Raw genomic sequence first — 13,092 nt, 5'->3', positions numbered from 1 at the left:
TCAATAATAAATATAAAGGCTGAGATAGGCTTTTGTTTGTTATGTCTATGAGGAGCTTGGATTTTAATTTAGGTAAGAATGGTTATTATATAAAAACTTGCCCGGGCAGGCGTGGCTCAGCGGTTGAGCGTTGACCTAGGATCCAGGCGATCGGGGTTTGATTCCCGGTCAGGGCACATGCCCGGGTTGCGGGCTCGATCAATGACTCTCTCATCATTGATGTTTCTATCTCTCTCTCTCCCTCTCCTTTCCTCTCTCTGAAATCAATAAAGATATATTTAAATAAGAAAATAAAAAAAATAACTAAGGAAGTTGGGTACATGACATATCAAGAGTTAGTTTTAATTAAAGTCGTCTATGTCTATCACAGGCTTTTATTTTCAGTAAATTACTTTTATTTTTATTATTTTTTTAAGTAAATTACGTTTAAAGTACTGTACTACTAATAAAACTTTAAGATAAATGTGTTCTATAAATAATGAAATAGTTAAATCAAATGAAAATCAGGCCTAAACATTATTTTGAAGTGATATATATCATTGAGTATATCAAAATGATTTACAGACTTCTATAAACTAAAACTTGTCAAATTTAGGGAATATTTCTTATTCATTTTTATATCTCCTGAACCTATCACATAACAGGCACTTACATGTTGACTGACTTAATCATCAAGTTATCAAAAGAGGGTAAACAGCTTGGATAGCACATAGCATAGTGCTAATATTAAGCACATTATCAATAGCACAATTTATCAAACATTTCCTCACAACTCTTCCTTAAGATGGTCTTCCTAGTTTATAAATTACTCAAAGGCTTAAAATTTCAGTCCAAGTCCATAAGTCATACATAGTAGAGCAGAATTTGAACCCAGATGTGTCTGATCCACTGTCTCAGTTACTTCTTTGAAATGTAGATGTTTATTAAATCCTTTTCAAGTATTTAACGCTGTTACAACACAAAAGTCACTAATCAAACTGTCTGGCTAGTAAATTTGGAAACTAGTTGCTTTGTTTCCCATAAAAGATAAAACACAATAGCTGGAATATATTTAGAATGTAATCAATTTGCTAGGCATCAATAATCTAAGAATAAGTAAAAGATAATATGCTCAATTAATCCTAATGTTTAACCCACTTAAAAGTTAGTACCACTGTTACAGCAGTATGCTTTAAAGCTATCACATCAACTCAGTATTAGGAATATGTAACTGACTCCCACTAGTGTTAACAGAAATTGTACAGTGTGTTAAGATATACCTTTAAGGATTATTTCACATCAGAGTAGTAACATTTAGAGTCCTCATACCTTGTGTAAAGATTATGGGGATCAGCCCAGCTGGCGTGGCTTAGTGGTTGAGCATCGACCTGTCATCCAGGAGATTGAGGTTCGATTCCAGGTCAGGGCACATGCCTGGGTTTCAGGCTCGATCTCCAGGAGGGGGCCTGCAGGAGGCAGCTGATAAATCACTCTCTCATCATTGATGTTTCTATTTCTCTCTTTCTCCTTCTTCCTTCTTTTCTCTGAAATTAATAAAGATATATTTAAAAAAAAATTATGTGGATAACAGACTTGTTTGAGGAACATATAATTTCAATTTCTTACAAGAACACAATATGCACACTCATATGTTTATGTTTATATATTTATTTCCAGTTGTTAAAGTAGAATGAATTCCATTTGTGACAGAAAGTGAATACTTTGATATGTTATTTCTAACTTTATACATGCTAGAAATGGTTTCTATAAAAGCACTGGTTATGCTAGAGAAGTATCTCTGACAGGTTACAATAAAAGAAAATTAAACCCCCAAACAAATCTCTTACTGTGATCAAGGAGCTCAAAAAGATTGCTAGGTTGATTTCTATTTAATCTGCCCTTCATTTTTGTTGTGTTTTGCTTTGTTCAGTTATAGCATGATATCTAACTCTTAGCCTGTGATGAAGACTTAGTGTTAGCTGGTCTTTTATGTAATGCACTTTCCAAATCAATAAAAATGTAATAAATATTACAGATTCAGATTCTCACTTAAAAAAAAGAAAAGTAAGTGGGGGAAGAAAAGACTGCGAGTAATAGTTTTTTCCTCAGAAATTTTGTTTGTTTTTCAAAAAACTAGTTTGCTGTGTGTGCCTGTTTTAAAGAAGGGGCCCACACTTTACAAAATCCCAAAACCTTAAGCCCTTTTTAAAAAATAAAATTTTTGTTTACAGATAACTTAAATTTACTAGAGGCTTTAAAGTTCTTTATAAAAATTCTGTATAAATGTTATGCCACATTTTTCTGAATTGGTCTCATATCACTAATGTCAGATGAATGACTCTTAAATATAACAGTCATGAGAGTTAAGAAGTTACTACTCTGAAAACAGTGAGAAAACAGTAAAAGACTCTTACTCAATTAAGCTCAATCCGTAGGCAACGTTGTTAGTTTAACAGACTCTGAGACACCATTTATGTTACTTTGGCAATTTTAACTCTCCGGGTGTGATGAAGGAAGCAATTACTAGTTTTATGCCAAGAATTCTGGATGAATTAAGAATTAATTAAGAAACAACCTTAAATGTGGTAATGACTTCATATTTGGTTATAGTTCTGAATGGTTTCTGCATAATTAAAAAAATAAAAGTAAAACCAGTCACCATTGGTGGTCTTAATGAAATAAAAATTAATGAAGTGATTTTACTATGTATAAAATGTACCATCGAAAGATAACCTAAACTATGTGTAGTATTAATTACATAGAGTAATTTGAGTTAAAAAAATCAAGAAGTGGTTTTGTAAACAAAAAGTTGTTTGTGACTTTTGAAAGAAGATAAATAAAAGATGTATATCTTGATCAATATGTTAGGTATAATGGGCAGATTTAGAAAAGTAAGATTATGAAAACATTCACTTTTTTTTTAGGATACTAAGTTAAAAGTAGCCTCTTGATCTTCTGAAAAACATAAAATTTGTTATTAATTTAAAATACTTTTTTCTTTTTAGGTCATGCTCTTAAACCTCAGGTTTCCTCTATTTTTACATCATTTTTGGATGGGTTAAAAAAGTTTTATATTACAAAGGTAAGAATTATTATAAAATGTTAAAATTTTAAGTGCTTAGGATATTAATTGAATTTGTTTCCTGTCTTCCCCCTCACAGGTACCTTTTTGAAGTATGTTTCTCCATGTTGCTGTGTATATTTCATAATTATTATTTTTCATGTTGGATTAGATATTTTATCAAAGTAAATCAGTGATGCATTCAATTTCAGAAATTAAATTATTTTTTCAGGTTTGAAGTTTCTAAAAATAACACTGCATTAAACAGTTTCAAGCATATAACACTTTTTATAGTTTGAAGTTTTACCTTTATAGTAGATATCTTGAAGTGAAATAAGAGTATGGGTTTTTTAAAACTATTGATTGCTGACTTCTTTTTCTAAAGGTTTATACTAGCTTACACTGCTGCTGGCAATACATGTGTGCCATTTTTCTGTTGCATCCTTGCTGTTACTAGTGGGATTTTTGTTTTATATTCTAAATTTATTTAATCCAGGGGAGAATTGGTACTTTATTTTAGTAGATGTGTCTTGAAACTCCAATGAGACTGACCATTTTCCTGTATTTCCTAGATAAGATTTTTATGTGAATTAGTTGAATATGGTTATTTCTCCAGAGGTGGCAGCTTCATGTTTTTTTTCTTGATGCTTTGGTGTGTGCCCTTTAAGTAATGAAATTATGAGATGCCTTTGTCATAAATGATGTAAATAATAATTTTTTCAGCCAATGAATCCTTTTCAAATAAGGGTTTTTCGTTTTGGTAAAAGTTTCAAGTTTTTATATCCTTTTCTGTGATTATTTAATTGCTTCTAAGCTTAGAAAAGCCTTCCTTTCTCCAGATCTATGGTTAGGACCATTTTCTTCTCTCTCACTATTTTGTTAAATGGAAATGAAAAATTTTTTAAATCTTTATTACTGTTTGAATTTTTCATTTTTATGATGTAAGATAAAGATCTAAATTAATCTTTACCTCTTTCTCCACATATTGCTACTCAGTTGTGATAGCACCATTAATTAATCCCTGCTTTTCTTATATTAATTTGCCATGCACAAGACATCTTATATACTTATCCAAGAAATAAACTCCATTTTAACGTATCAAATTGTTTTTAATGAACTTTTATTCCTAAAAAAATAAATGAATTCTAATTGCCGTGTGGCATGTTTTTTTGAATTTTCCTTATTATCACTGTTACCTACCTGTTTATTAGCCTAAAATATTTTAGAATCTCTTTACCATTTTAGGAAGTCCATCAAGATTTTTATTAGAATTAAGATAAACTAGTTTATTAATTTGGGCAAAAATTAACAGGTTTTATAATACTTAGTTTATGCATTCAGGAACATATTTTTTATATTTTTAAGCATGTTTTTCTAACGAAGTTATATATTTTCTTTTATGATTATTCTTAGGTGTTTTGTATTTTAATTGCATGTAAGATCTCCTTTGAAAATATTATTTAATAAGTTATTGTAGTATGTAAGGATGCTGTTAGTTTTTACTCCCCCTGACATCCTTTATTGTTTTCTATCATTTTGGTAGTTTTATTGGATTCTTTATTATAGTTATAATTCTTACGAGTTATTTTTATGTTTATATACCAATATGTCATTGTAATTGATTCCGAGGCATACTTTGAAGTAAAGTGTTTTTTCATAGTTCCATTATATTGTGATAACCTGAATAGGTGCATCAACTGTTCTGTTTGATTGCCATGTGATTGCCATGTGAAGTTCCAAAGTTCACTTAGAAAAAAAAAATTAAATCATTTTTTATTTTTCAATTACAGTTGACATACACAATTATGTTAGTTTCAGGTGTATACCCCAGTGATTAGATGTTACATATCTACGCGATCATCCCAATAAATCTTGCACCCATCTGAATTATTGACTATATTCCCTATGCTGTACATTATATCCCCATTTCTATTCTGTAACAACCAGAGTTCAATTTTTAAAGAATTGGTGTGTTTGAGCCCAGATTAAAAGGAAAAAAGGAGCAAAATGTATTTTTATTTACTATTTTATACAATAAGATTTATCTGTAATAATATTTTATTTTTTGTAGTTTAAAGGATTTGATCCAAATCAGCTAAGTGTCGCTACATTACTGTTCGAGGGGGACCGTGAGAAGGTTCTTCAACACGAAAAACAAGTATATGACATTGCTGCAAAATTTGGGTATGGCTTTCAGTTCATAATACCAAGAGGAAGTTAAGCTAAAATTCTGATATCTTCGAGCAGTTGTTAATGTTCCCTTTCTAGTATTGAATTTGTGGTAATATATGATAATCAACTTAAAATGTTGTGTTTACTTTAAAAATTTGTAGGAAGTTAGATCGGTCTGTTGCTCTTACTTGTGTAATCATATGTATGATTATATTAAATACTATATTTTTCTATTAATGCTAATTTTATAACATTTGCTGTTGTGCTAGAGTGAAATAGGAAAAAATTCATAGTCATGTTACTATTTAGTGGTAATAATATGTATATAAAAATGCTGTTAGTATGTTTTTAAAAGGAAATTGTGTTTAATCAAAAGTATTTGATGAATTACCTATACTCCACCCCCTGTCACTTACTGTTTTGTGCTGGTATAAAGAAACAGAAAACATTTCACATCTATAACCAACTGAATAATGATTGGGTGGTTTCTGTCTGTCTACTTGATGGATTATAAGATTGATCTATGGGAACTATAGTGGAAATGCCATTTATCAGGACTACATTTATTTTCCTTTCCTTTTTAAGTACATAAACTAACAATTTTCTGGATACCCGTCGTCTTTTTTATTCCAGAGCTTAAAATATATCATACACATTGTATTTAATCTGAGTTCTTTGTGAATATTTGTTTTTATTCCTGGTGTATTTTAATCTTTAGGTATTTATCAGAATTATTTTGTCAGATTTATTTAATTTGAGCCACCAACTGTCATGAACTGTCTTTTCATGTAATGCCAGTTTTGTTTTTCTCTCTTAACACCAGCCATTTACAACTCAAAAGTAAGAATGAATCATCTTTAAGATGAATCCAGGTCTTTTTACATACTGATACTGAGGCCCCAGAACTATTGATTTAATTCTAGCAGTTTGCTTATAGGAAACAAAACTTGTATCAAATTCACTCATTAAAAATAGGTTATGGAAAATGAGCTATCTATTTAAAGCAAAGGTAAAGTATTACTACTTCTTAGTTATGTTATAATTAGCTTCTTAGTATACTTTCATCCTGGCTCCCTTCCTTTCAGTGCAGAAATATTCTGTATTGAACAACCCAGGCTGTCATTAGGCACATGACATAGGGTTCTTTTGATTTTTTTAATACTTGGAAATATCTTCGTGTGGTTTTCTAGAAGTCCTCTTTTGCCCCCAGTTCTCTCTAGGGGCTAGGTCTTTGTTCTAATCACTGAAAGATTCAGGATTAATTTTCGTTTAGGATGCCACTTTGCTAACCCTTGTTTCTCAATCATTTCTCCTTCTGCATAACTACATGGGAAGAAAGCACCATTAAATTTCATTCTGCTAAAGTTTTCATTGCTGGTTTAGCTAATGTATTTTATTTTGAATTAGGGTATTATTAATCTATTCTTTATTTTCTGGTTTTTTGAATCCTCTTTTCCTACCACCTCATTAGCTTTAAATTGATAGTTTTTAATGCAGTATTTCTAACAGTTTAAAACATTTTTATCTTAGCCATTTTTCAACTCCTTGTCTTCCACCTCAACCCAAACACTGTTAAATACCTTTGAACACATACAATCGAATAGAACATAGTAGCCAAATGTTGAATAATCATACTTTGGTTGTTTATCTATGTTGGCTAGTAGTGTACTTTAACTTCTAAGAGCTAAGCAGAATAAACATCACCTGTCAGCAATCATGACAAATTATTGACATTTTACCATACAGCTTCAGGTAATATGTTACCGTCATTTTTAAAGTATGCGCTTAAGTTGTTTAATTCAACACGAGAGTGATTAGCTTCACCAGATGGCTCTTTTATGTAAAAAGATTCTTTCATTCCTCTTTCATTAGTCTTCCCAGTCCTTCCTCATGAAATAGCTTTAAATTTGTTTAAGAACCTTGTTAATTGTTGTTTGAAATTTGTGGTAGGGAGCAGGAGGTGTAGGGGATGGATGTTGCTACTTTAATGTAAAACAGTTTGAATCTTATTTTTTTGGGATGGCTGCAAAAGTGTCAAGTTAGAAGCATTTAATTTCTAAGCCCTCTTGTTACTTACATATGGTATCTTAAGGTAATTCTGGCTAGAAGATAGATAGCTCTGAAAACTGAAAAAAGAAGAGAGAAAGAGAGAAGTTCCAAAAGGCTAAATTTGCAGGGAAAATGTGTGATTCAGAAAAGCAAACCCAGAATGACTTTTCTTCTCCTTTGGTTTATGAATTCGGAATGAACATCTGATTTCTTCCTGCTCTAGATAAGAAAATGCATGGTTCTGTGTGGTTTGTCACACCTGTTTCCAAAGTAGAACCAAGTCCCCTCACCCCGCCAGATATTAGAAGAGTGTCTAAAGAAAAATGGCTTGACTGGGACTGCAAAGTAGGACTTTTTCTCATGCTAATATAAGAGAGACAGTCCCTACTGTTACTTCTCACCATATACCCACTTAGAAAGCGCCTTCTCAAAGATTTCCAGTGCAGATGTTCTGCATCCTTTCCTAGTCTTCACTGTCTTTCCTTTTCTTTCCTTCCAGCACTAGGCCCAGGATGAACTGTTTATGTTTCCTAGATCAGTAGTGTTTTTTTTCTCTCTTGGACTGTGTCTGACTGTTTCATATCTACCTGAGATATGGGCTCAGCTATTTTGCTCCTCACTTACACAGCAATTTTCTGACTAGCTTCCTTTTTGTTTTGGAACTTTATTTGACTGCCTACCCCAACCTCACATCCATACACATCCAACCCAGAATTCTCTTCTATTTCTTACTTTCACTGTTAGCTAGCTTGCTGACATAAGTTCTCTCATCCTCACTCATTAACATTCTAGTAATATAAACAGCCTTCTTCATTTCATCATACTCTGTCCCCTAGTAGTTGTAGACTAGAGCTGCCCTATCAGTCTTTGCTACTCCTCTGGATGACACTAATTCCAATATATCCAGCTATAACTCTAAGTCAGGAAACCTGATTTAGCCCATATCCTAGCCTAAAAGTGCCTTACAATATTTGTGTAGACCAAGGGTACATCTACATTGCGTTATTTACTTAGTATCAAATCCAAGCAAAATTTCGGGGGAAGGGGGACGATTTAATTATAGGGTGTTCATTGAAGCCATAAAGAGGAATGATTCTTCCAAAAGAAACTCAAGTCACAGAGTCTCAAGACCCGAGCCTTGAGCAACACCATGGTTAAGGGCTCAGCATCCTGAGAATAAGGAGGTACAGTTAGGGTATTGAAAAGAGAGACATAACAGTTAGTTATTAATTGTAACCCAATAAAGTCACAAGGAAAGATTTTTTTTATCTAGTTTTATTGATTTTTTATGGGTACTTTGAGAGTTTGGGATTTTATTTAGTTGACTAAGAATAGTTAAAATTTAATTTCTGCCTGATGATGGAAAGAAGCAAAAATAAAAAGTCTTTACTGAAAGTAGTGGAAATCAATAATCATTCATAGTCTTTTAAAATAAGAATGTCTTTCACAAAGCAGAACACTTAGACTGTTATATGGATTAATGCTAACTGGATCACTGAATGCAATTTCTATGGATAAAACTACTTTCTAATGGAAATGGACAGTTCATGTGTCCATAGTATTAAGACCTTACCTGTTCTACTAATACTTGTCTGTATGTTGCTTCATTAACTTTAATATTTCTGTGTATGTTTTCTATCATTTAACTCGTAAGTTCCATAAAATAAACACCATGTGTAATACTCCAAATACTATGTGCTCGAGTATTCAAGAAACGTCTTTGTATTTGGAAGATCCTAGTCAATCACTACACATTTTTATATATGAATAAAATATATTCACATGAATATATGAATCAGAATATAATAATAAAACAAGAGTATTTTAAATTTCTCAGTTTTATTGTGAAGATTATTTAGGTTTGTTTCCCATGTCTAATTTTCTTTTGACAATGTAGATAGAAGTAGTTGAGTTCATGAGTCAGTTTTATTAGTGTGGTTGATAAAAGTTGGAAGTTAATGACCAAACTGAAATATTAAATGTGCTTTCAGTGTTTTGTTATTGAAGCTTAGTCTCTTGATGGTCCTTTGCTATATTTATGATAAATGAGAGTAAAATAAAAATGAGATGCAGTGTAATATATGTTAATCTGTTAAGCATTTATCTTAAGGTGTCATATCAACTTGGTTAGTTTTATATATTTTTAATAGTTCATTTGATATTTATTAACAGTTCTTTAATTACAGTGGATTGGCAGCTGGAGAAGATAATGGACAGAGAGGTTATTTGCTGACCTATGTCATTGCATACATTCGAGTAAGTTATATTTCCCATGTCAAATTATTTACAAACAATACTTTTTCTTACTTTGAATGAATAAAATTGTTTTTTTAAATTTTAACCAAGTGTAAGTAAGCATATCATTTTATAGGAACAAAGGATTAGCTGCAAATCTACCTCAAGTTCTCCCATAGTAAGCACTTTAGTGTAATCCTAGGTAAGATATAAATTTCAGATTGCAGTGATTTGATAGGTCCTCCTGCAGCCCGCTCCCCCTTGCCATGCCTATGTGCTGGGGTGAAATTGTGATTAACAGATTTACAGATCATGAAAGGTAATAGATGATTTTAGGTCTTAGAGATAATTTTTGTTTATTAATTAAACCTTCCACATATGCTTTTGAGGAAGTTAAAGATTTTGAGTAGATCTTTCTGTTCTTTAGAAGAATTGAGCCTTTCTCTGTCTGAAAGTTGAGCATGCTGTTCCTAGAATCAAGTTTTTATTTAGCAGCATTCCACAGTTGATCCATAATCTGTTAGTTATATAAATCTTTCTTTAACTGTCTTTAAAAGTTGATATTTAACTTGATTCCAAGTAGTTATTGATTCACTGGTGACGATTACTATATAGAATGAAAGAAATAATTTGTGTATATTTGAGTTCTAAAATTTTTCTAATTTTAGATTTTCTATTTGTGAGAAACTTGATTGGTCATGTTAACCACAAGAGTCTTCTATAAGTTGATATGAAAGTGTTCTTTTGAAAGTTTATTTACTCATTTTTTCATGTATTTTGTTTTGTTTTTCTGCTTTGGCTGCAACAATTCAAGCTTTTAAATTGTTTTCTGCTATTGCTAAGGTTACTTTTTAAAAAATACAGCTTGTTATGTAATTTAAAGGGTCTTGTTTTAAAAGGTCATTTCTCAGCTATCCTATTGAGAATTTGGCTTCCCTAGATACTGAATTTTCTCATTTTTTCACTTGGAAATTATTTTGAAGGAAATATTTATATAAACTTATATAAAATTTGTTTTTACTTCTCTAAGAAAGCTTGAATTGTGTTCTCATTTAAAAAATAATTTAATCCTAGGTAAGATCTAAATTTCAGAGTGTAGTGAATTTGAAGCATGTAGGTCATCTTATAGTTTCCCCCCTTCTGCCTCCCCCACCATTCTGATAACAAAAAGTACATTTCTTGCCTGTATACTGTGCTAGAGATTGTGATGAACAGATTTACAGATTGTGAAAGGTAATAGATTATTTTAAGTCTTAAAATAATTTTTACCTCCATAGTCTGTCACTACCTCAAGATCTCCCATAATAAGCATTATGGGTATACATAAATTTTGTTTGTTAGGCATTTTCTCTGAAGATATTGGCCATTTTCTCATAATACTAAATTCATAATTCTAGAAAATGAAATGTAACTGTAACAAGTACCGTGTAGACACAGTTTGAAATAAGTTTCTTAATTATTAAGGTTACAGTTAATGTTAAAACTTAATGAAAAGCAAGTTAGAGATTTTTAGGGAGAGGAGGGATGGAGATTATTTGTTTCATCTTATTTTTATTTTCCCAGTGCTTAATACTGTTGTCACCAAATGTATGTTTACTGAATAAATGAATGCATGAGAGAAAAACACAAATTTTAGATCAGTAATTTTAGGATTTTTTCTGTCAACCAGTGGTAGAGTTGAAGTGGTTCATTTTACTAGTAGTGAAAACTTAATGTGTATTGATTCCTCTGCCTTATAAAATTTTCTTTCTTTTCTTTATACTTCTGTGATGGCTTGTGAATTGCTCTTTTCAGTTTTGAAACTACAGAATTGTACTTTGGGTAAAGAAATTAGTATCGTAAGTTACTTATATGAACATTATATTTTCCATGGTATAAAATATATATAGTCCCAGCAGTGCTATTTCCAAATGTTCTGTTTATTCAGTCACTGCTGAGAGAGGCACTATATTTTCTAATTTGTTTTTAAAGAAAAGTTGCTTTTAAGAAAGGGAAATAGCTTCTCCTTCCTCTAGTCTCTCCTTCCTGTCTCCCTTCCCCCCCCCACTTTCCTGCTTCTCTGCTCCTTCTATCCCGATGGCCTTTTTTGGGTAATCGATTAATTTGTTGATTAAGCACTAAAAACCTGTTCTGCTAGTATTCTCTGCATGCACATAGACAGTTCCTGGATAGAGACTCCATTTATTGCAGAAATATTTGAGTTCCTATCATGTGTCAGGCACCTTGCCTGGTGCCAACAGTACAGAGGAGAACAAGGCAGACAAAGTCCCTGTCCTCCTGGAGGTTATATCTCACTCTTGGGGCCACTTTCCATTGCTCTTATGAGGTGAATAATAAATATCCATGGAAATTAAGGTAGAAACATGTAATACCAACAATTACATGAAATACTAATGTTGAACATGAAATATAAACAATATTATTGATTCTTCTACATCTGTTGTAATTTCTTGATTTTTGTATATGTGTCTTAACAGGACTTGGGTTTGGAATACTATGTAGTAGGAGAATCTTTTGAGACTTCTGCTCCCTGGGACAGGTAAAATGGAATAAAATACCTGCTATTAAAATACACCACAAGTTGTTCAAGTAATGTCTGTGTGTGAATATGTAAACTTAAAATTTTATAAAGAAACATTGCAATATCATAAACACCTTTATTTAAATTATTATCTCCATCAGACTGTCATATTTGCAAGCCATTTTTTTGTTTTGCAGCAAATTTGTTCATGTCCCATAGAAGGAAGCTATTACTGAAGTTAATAATTTAAACAATCTTACTGAACACTAAATGTCACTGTGTGGTTTTACTTAACTTTGATTTGAATTCTTAAATGATGAATATGCTTACATGTTCTCTAAAAAGTGCCCCCAAATTATAAAACCAGTTAATTTTTTTGTGATATATCATTTAGCTTTTGATATTTGTATACATGCTATTATTAAGCAAGACCTTAACTTGCATTTAGTTGATATCTGAAAGATATCCAATTTAAAAAATTATGTACTGTTTTTAAATTGCATACACATATACATACGGATATTGGTTAGGGAATTAATAATAAAAACGGATTAGGAAATGTGAAGTGGTTTTATTAAAAGTGAACTGTGTGCCCTGGCTGGTGTGGCTCAGTTGATTTGGTTGTAGCGTCGTCCTGTGCACCAGAAGGTCATGGGTTCAATTCTCAGTCAAGGCATGTACCTAGGTTGAAGGTTTGATCCCATCCATGGCTGGGGCATACAGGAAGCAAATGATCGATGAATTTCTCATATATTGATGTTTCTCTGTCTCTCTCCATTTCTCCCTCTTTAAAAGTCAATTTTTAAAAAGGTCCTCTTAAAAGAAAAAAAAAAAGTAGACTTGTGAGCTCATTTTTTGATAAAAAATTCTTAAGGAGATCTTAGTACATTTTATTCTAGGATGCCTTACATTTTACTTTTTCTTTATAAAATCAAATTATTTTAAATTTACAAATCCCCGTGAATCCATCTTTTAGTTATTACATAGCTTAACATTTTGTTCTACCCTAACCTCTTTTTTCTTCCCCCAGAAAACTTTTTACTTTTCTACATTCAGTCTTCATCTATTATGGGTT

General features: G+C 31.6%; 1 protein-coding gene across 2 annotated transcripts in view; it reads left to right on the top strand.

Annotated features, from left to right (window-relative positions):
• Positions 1-13,092, top strand: part of AGPS (alkylglycerone phosphate synthase) — a 117,950-nt gene that overhangs the window by 72,531 nt on the left and 32,327 nt on the right. For both annotated transcript variants that reach the window (XM_016225126.2, XM_087819746.1), the window contains exons 13-16: positions 2,985-3,061; positions 5,112-5,224; positions 9,448-9,517; positions 11,974-12,035. In XM_016225126.2, coding sequence (XP_016080612.2) covers positions 2,985-3,061; positions 5,112-5,224; positions 9,448-9,517; positions 11,974-12,035 — 322 coding nt within the window. The remainder of the gene's footprint in view (positions 1-2,984; positions 3,062-5,111; positions 5,225-9,447; positions 9,518-11,973; positions 12,036-13,092) is intronic.

This window comes from Miniopterus natalensis, chromosome 8, assembly GCF_054644295.1.
Source record: "Miniopterus natalensis isolate mMinNat1 chromosome 8, mMinNat1.hap1, whole genome shotgun sequence".
Taxonomy (NCBI): Eukaryota; Metazoa; Chordata; class Mammalia; order Chiroptera; family Miniopteridae; genus Miniopterus; species Miniopterus natalensis.
The sequence above is the reverse complement of the archived record's forward strand: the minus strand, read 5'-3'. Positions and strand labels throughout refer to the sequence as shown.